General features: G+C 40.5%; 1 protein-coding gene across 1 annotated transcript in view; it reads right to left on the bottom strand.

Moving 5' to 3' along the window:
- Positions 1 to 3727: 3727 nt before the first annotated feature.
- Positions 3728 to 7540, bottom strand: part of LOC146960857 (uncharacterized) — a 56189-nt gene continuing 52376 nt past the window's right edge. Inside the window, exons 6-8 of the mRNA XM_085771994.1 lie at positions 6046 to 6213; positions 3964 to 4106; positions 3728 to 3835 (exon numbers count right to left, since the gene is read on the bottom strand). Coding sequence (XP_085628120.1) covers positions 3728 to 3835; positions 3964 to 4106; positions 6046 to 6213 — 419 coding nt within the window. The remainder of the gene's footprint in view (positions 3836 to 3963; positions 4107 to 6045; positions 6214 to 7540) is intronic.

Genomic DNA, 7540 nt, shown 5'->3' with positions numbered 1-7540 from the left:
TCTCAAACCTGTCGCTTACAACAGGAAATTTGCGACTTGTGAATTAGGTGAAAAGGCTTCATACTAGTCAGAGGAACTGGTGACAAAGCAATAAATGTGAGTGTATATGTCCTTATTTAATGTTGGACACTGAGTCTCGTCCTTCTCTGCAGGCTGCAGCCAGAGACCCTTGTGACAGTTTACAGTTCAAATTTCTGTGACTGGAAAATTGATCAAGCATTTCCCAGGTTTTCCAGGATGCATATTCAGGTAAAAGAACACAAACGTCTTAACAACAATTGCTGTATAATAGATAAGGTGTACACAAATATCTACTTTTATTTTATAAAGAGGCATTTTATGGAGCTCATTTATTCCCTCCTACGTTGAGATTTTGCTGAGAGCTCAATTGCATATTGAATTTTATGTCAAGTAACAGAGAATACTTGACATAAAATCAGAGAGCATGTTTTTTGTTCAAAACAGCTAATGCCACTGACAGGTAGAAGTTTAGAGCTGCAATATTTAGACTTCAGGACTGTCTATAATCATAAGATGTGGCCCTTTCTGCCTTCAGCCCAGGAGGCAGAGTGAGTGGAGAGGAGGTAACAGACACAACTGAAAACCTCTATCCTGACGGACACGTTTTTTCTGCAAAGACACGTCAAACATTAGACACCGACCAAAATCACACAGTAACCATGTCCTTCGATGTTAGACAGGATGTACAGTAGTGCTTGTTTGGTGCATGCAGTGTGTGAGTGTTTCACTGCAACAAGTTCACAGCACCCTCATTCTTAGAATATCTATTGTGAGAACCAGAAAGGTCATTTTGTTGACTATCAGTCACACTTCCTCATATGAAGGAGCTGCACTGCTGATAAAGCTCAAATACATTTGTGGAGCTTCCTCTAATTCCCGTTCTGTTCATTTTACTTGTTGGTCACATGACTAAGATTGATTTCTAGATGCACAGGCATTTGAGGAAAAAGGTTCAGAATCAGCCTTTATTGTCACCATACAGACGTTCAGCGAAATTACAGCAATCACCCCGTCAGTATACAGCATACAATAAGACAGACATAACAGGATGACTGGGCAGTATAAGAGGGGGGAAGAAAAGGGGAGAAACAAAAGGAGAGAGGAGGAGAAAGAAAGCAGCTCCCAGATTATGCTCTGTGTGGGAGTACAGTGTGGGAACAGGAAAAATCCCCAGCAACATAAGCACATATGAGCACATTTTACAACATAAGAACACAAAAACAACTTGCACCGGGGGAGAGCTGAGGGACAGTCTGAGATCAACAAAGATAACCATTAACATTAGCCTTGTCCAAGCGTCTTTACTTAGATCATGGTGGAATCAATGTTATCAGTGTAGTGCCTTAAAATAACTTCTGCTGTGATTAAGTGCAGAACTACGGAGCCCCTAAAGGGACATGGAAGGACTTTTTTTTTTTTTTTTGCGAGATCTCCATTACACTTACTGTATTATTTTTTTTATCATTAAAGCAGAAGTAAGTGATATATTTGTGTTAATATAAGTCTTAAATAGTTATATCTTCCGACAGCAATCACTTACATAGAGTGTTTGGACTGAAACACGGGTCTGTCAGTCCCTCTGCTCTGCTCTGAGCTGAGGAGAAAACATTTATCGTATCCTACAGTTTTTATCCAATGAGGAGAGAGAACGGCATGCAGGGCTGTGTGTGCAGCCAAGGAACGCCGTGAATGTGGCGACGTAGGGACGAGGACTGTTATGGTGCGTTCAAGGAAACTCGTATTTTTCCGACCGTGAAGTGGTACCAGTTCGATCTGGTACGAGTTCACCGGTCGGAAGTTACGAGTGGCCGTTATAGTGACTTTCACCGGTAAAACAGGCCGGAAAAACACGAGTGGGTTGCCTGAAACGCTACAAAGTCGTAAGTTGTGACTTGAAGCTGTAATTTACGATTTCAAAAGCCTGCCTGGAACGCAGCATTAGCGAAAACGACCGGACCACTTACTTCTGCTTTAAATCCTATGTCAGTATTCTTATGAGAAATGATTCTTTCCTTTCAAAATAGCAAATGTCATTGAATGGTGGAAGTTTGCACCTCTAATATAGACTCTGATGTGAAGTGAATTACATTATATAATATATATATAATACAACATTTTGGCAAATTCACCTATTGCCATAATCCCTGTTCATTACCTTTAATTGTTGGTGCAAGCTGTTTGTAGATCGGCGGGGCAATAGGTGAATTAGCCAAAATGTTGAATTATCCCTTTAAACTGTTATTATACAGATTAGATATTTTAACTTCATCACTACTGTAAATTCAATTTTACCAGTGTCCAAGTAGCCTACTGTCATCTTCCATGCATCATTTCAATGTGAGTTAATGCACCAACCTTCAAAATATTCTTTAAGTTTATTGTATTGATATAAGTAAGTTATTAGTGAACACTGAATTCAGGACTTTTTAGGGTAGGTACTGTTTTGGGTAAACTTCATAATTCTGCTTTGTAATGTTATGTTTCTGTGTGTCCATTTAGGCTATTATTGCAATTCAGTATGTAAGATGTAGTGACATCTAGTGGTGAGGTTGCAAATTGCAAACAGCTTCACTTCTCCACATCATAATCATGTGTCACCATTTTTACTACCTCACATCTATATTCTTCTTTCCTAAACTCACAGTGGTGTTTAACAAGGGGCCTTACAGCACTGGATGTTTTTAAACACCACCTGTTGCATGGTGAGAAGAAAGCCGCAACAACTTGCATCAACCTGTGCAAAAGCATCAAGTTGCTTAGGGAGCTGCTAGACAGACCAGCCGGGATGGGAAGAAGGCCACTACAATAGTCTTTGTTTCAGTTGCTTTATGCATAAATAAACCGAAACAAAACAAACACGTACCACAATACAGATAGAGTATGATGAAAAAGCTGTGCAGTTAAGAAACAGACTGAGTTGAGTCATGTTTAGCATCACCTCCAGGTGCTTTTTAATGTTGAGAAGCTCTTTACATCTTCAGCAAAGTCAAACACAGACACATACCCACATTTTTAACAAACACAAGAACAGATCTACTGAACACTAGTGAGCCATTTCTTCACAGATTGACTTCATTGGCAAATTACATGCTGCATCATTCCACTCTCTCTTATCTTCAGTCACATAGACACAGTCCTCCACACCACCTCCATCATTAGGCTCATTTTTGCGCCAGTAACTAGAATGAACAAGAGCATCATGTTTATCATGTAAATGTTTTAGGCCCTCCTGAGTGACTTTGACAAATCACACTTGATTATATATTTGAAACTCTGCGGTTTATCTGGTGAGCTTCACTTTACTTAAAGCATACATACTTGTAACAGTTAATTGCTGAGGTGTATATAGAGGGGTATTATAAGCCAGTAGTTTCTAACCACTCAAAACCCTTGGATTTATAAGTCATTATAAGCTAGATTTATAGTTATTCATAACTGTTAATACCGTGCATCATAAAGCATTATGTGTGTTTATGAGTGTAGTCATAATGCATTATGGTTGATTATGATGAGCATTATAATTCACTATGAATGCACTCACAGCAGTGGATGTTTCTAAGAACATCTGCTGGAAAAACAACTACAACAACTTGCATCATCCTGTGTGAAAGCATCAAGGTATCAAGGTGATCAGGGAGCTGCTGTACAACTATTCTCAGGAAAAGACACTGTTGGATTAAATATGTAGTAAAACAAAGTAGAAGCCTTACTTCAGAGTCAGTGGAGTTCCATCGACCCATTTCCAGGTGCCCTCCACCTCTTTGTCGGTCAAACCAATCCAAAATGCAGTTGAGATTAATCCAATGAGAAATGTCTGGTAAATATGAAGAGACCACGTTATACAGTTATCTGAATATATCAATGATGAAAATCACACACACACACACACACACACACACACACAGACACACACACACACACACACACACACACACACACTACCTGCTCTTCAGGACTGTCTATGACGACCAGATCTGCTCCTCTGCCTCTGCAGTCCTCTCTGCCTTTGTCCCAGGAAGCAGAATCATTGGAGAGGAGGTAACAGGTACAACTGAACATTGTCCATCCTGATGGACACGTTTTCTCTGCAGGACACAAGAGGATCACAATGACTCCACTATGTAGGATTCATGGTACTGGGAGCCTACTCTGGTTGAGCAGAGCAACTGTCTGCTACCTCGTTCCCAGAGAAGCACAGTAGCCTACACAAATCGGTTGCCGTTGCCGTCGTCGGTACTGGTAGGCTACCGTTGCCGTCATCAGAATCAGAACCGGTGGCGTTGCCACTGCCGTCATCGCTGTTGTCGGTGTTGCCGTCATTGGGTAATGGCCGGTGTTCTGTTGATTTCTGCTACTTGTCGAGAAATGCTGCTTTTGTGGTTTTACGCATGTGCAGAGCTGATTTTCCAAATTTCATTTCCACGCCCATAGGATGTTATTGGACTATCAAAATACGCTACCCCTAAAATAAATGTAATGACACGTGAGAGAAGAAAACTTACTTTATCCCTTTATTTGATTTACAGAGGTAGAAAACCATTAGTATTTTTTGATAGGATAGCTTGAATCAATAGACAGATATATCGGTTCATGCGGCGGTAGCAATTTTCGACAAAGCAGCGGAAATCGACACCGGTAGCTGTGCCAAGCAAAGCTCCAGAGCTCGAGCTCTGGAGGGGAGGCTGGTCGGCCTTGCAGCCAAGCACAAGGCGATCGTGTGTGGGTGAGAGGAGCAGGGAGACTGGGCTTGAGCTCAGGCTCTATGTCACGGATGTCACGGGCAGGAAGTCCTTAAAAGCTGCTTTGACCTGCACGTGGGGGCTCTGCCTGTGCTCGTGGCAGTCAGCCCCCGTGCCTCTTGTTTCTTTTGTTTGTATCCCTCGTGTTTGTTCATATGAGGCACTAGATTTTGCTATACCCCACCAAGGGAACTGGGCACTAGGTTTAGCTTATGTATTTCTTTGGGACTGTTCCCCCAGTTATTATTTCTTTGTGAATTTTCTTTTAGGTTATGGCTGACGTCCTTTTTGGTCATGTAAAAGTGCCAGCCCATCAGTTAGGGAACTAATGCTTTCCATTGCTTAGGAACTGGTAGGGAGTTTTTGTTTGATTGGTTTATTGATTTGGCGCTGTCACCCGCTGCCCTCCCTCTGTGTGGTTTGTGTGTCATCACTGCCTATATTATAACCAACCCTGGCTGCAATGAATGATCTTTCATGAACTCGTTCATATTTTGGGCGAACGTGAACTGAACGTACTGTATTTCCGCTTGATGAACGTTATTGTGAACGTGTTCATTCTGGCGTTTGTGATCAGCGCTCTCTCAAAGTATGACTTTGTGCCAGATTTCCAAAGAGCCTGCTAAACCCAGCTAAAACACACTGTAAACAGGCATTAATATGTAGCGGAAAAACCAGCCAATCTGGCAACACCTATCAGCTGTTTGGATCAGCGGAGTGATACAGCGCGTCGCGGAGCCTGTCTGTGTGGAGGAATACTGACCCAGTTGGTTAGTACCAGATAAACGGGGTTAGAGAGGGACGTCCAAGTAATTTGACATATTTGAGAATTTTATAAAATAGAAACGCAATAGTTACTTTTCCTGGTAATTACTTTCATCACGTTGTAACTCGGTTACTTTTTGGGGAAAGTAAAGTAGTAACTAGCCTATAACTAACACCACTGGTTACAACTGCTAAAATAATTGTTGTCTAATAGCTTGTAGCAACAGAAAAAAGATCTATGAACTAGTTCAGTTTTGGATCTGTGAACTTTCAAATTCAAAGTTCAAAATTTTGAATTATGAACTATGAACTGAACTAGTTCATGTAAAAAGTGAACTTTCCCAACACTGTCTATTGCAGCAATGGAATGACAGTTTTACTAGTGTCCCATTATAAGGACTTTTTAAACATACATTTAAACTTGAGAATGAATGGTATCTTAATTTATGAACTTCTTTAACTTTAAAATGTTTCATTCACACACAAATCAATCTAATAAGACAAACATGCAAAGACTCACTGCGTTTGGACAAACTCTGAAGCTCATCCCGCTCCTTGGTGACTTCAATGATGGTGGAGTTCAGCTGGTCTCTCTCTTCAGTCAGGGACAAAGACTTGTTATCACTGATCTGGAGACGCTCATTCAGGTTTGCTTTGACAGAGGAGAACTCTGCAGCTGAATCATGATCTGAAATAAATCAAGACACACAAAAGACCTGTATTTATATAATGGAAATAGAAACAGAGACAGAACCGCATGTGCCCTTATTTTGCAGCCGCCCAGGTTTCAGTCTAATCCATGGTAACTTTTTAATATCACCTGGTGACACTTCAGTGTGCCGTCTGAATTTGCATTGCATGTTGTTGACAAATTGAAGATCTTTTCTGAATTTGTGCGGTGTATTTATGTCTTTTTAGGGTGCATGTGCATGTTCTACTTCTTCCAAGGGAAATCCTACTTCCCATGTGTAAAAAATCACCAAACCATACAGTAAGCATTTAAATTTAAAAACTTTGAAAATTCCTGTCAGACCAACCATACGTGCTACAGTTTTTTGCAACTTTCACCATGTACTTTCAAACATAGCCCCAATTAGGGCTGGGCGATGAAACGATCTTGATACGGGATTGCAATACATTTTTGATCGTTTTCGATAATAACCCTATGTTATTGTGTTGGTTAAGCCGGAAGAGGAAGAAATAAGGTTCAGAGAAGGACAGATAGCATGGGAGTGTAACATGGGTTTTTCTATAAGAGTTACGCTGTATTCTTGTGTTTTGAAAAGCTAACTAAAAGTGTGTAAGAGTCACAAAGTGCATCGGAGTCTTCTTTCTAAAACTTTACAATTACCAACACCTGGATTGGAGGTGTGACAAAGTGGGTGAGGCCACACCATTTGTCCCTTTACATTTCATTACATTTCATTTCTATTTGAGTTCTCTTACTTGTTTAGTTTGTTTATCCAGTACAATATTATGCAGACACATCCTATCCCGGGTTTGGTTTGAGTTTGCAGTATATTAAGTACAGATCATTTACATCAACATGTCCAGATAAATCAAACACAGACAAGTAATGTTAAGTTAAATATGTTTATTGGTTCAGTTTATGTGCAATTAAGTTTTACAGATACATTATTGGTTTCTTTGTTTTATACTCACCATGTGGTCCAGGGGCAAAAGGAGGAAAGGTGCAGTACTTCCTGCTTTTATATCCTGGTTGACATCATCAGTGAGGTCATCGGGTAAACCATCTATGGGGGGATGGAGATATGTGTGTGAGTGTTAAATGTGTATGTTTGATATTCCATAATGTATGGTGGCACAGATGTGTGTGTATGTGATATAGATTATATAAAATCCCTTTGTGAGGAAGTGAAGATTAAAAGTGTATGCTTACCTGTTTCAGGAGAAATGCAATTCTTCCCTGCAGCTTGGTTGAGTCCAGGTGGATTCCTGTCTTAGACTCCCAGCATGCAGGGGAAGTCAGTTGAGTGTGTGGTGTCAGAGAGAGA

This window comes from Trachurus japonicus, unplaced genomic scaffold (genome assembly GCF_045865225.1).
Source record: "Trachurus japonicus isolate A0001 unplaced genomic scaffold, Traja_1.0 AP029896.1".
NCBI classification, from domain to species: Eukaryota; Metazoa; Chordata; class Actinopteri; order Carangiformes; family Carangidae; genus Trachurus; species Trachurus japonicus.
This window is presented reverse-complemented; position numbering and strand designations above follow the sequence as displayed.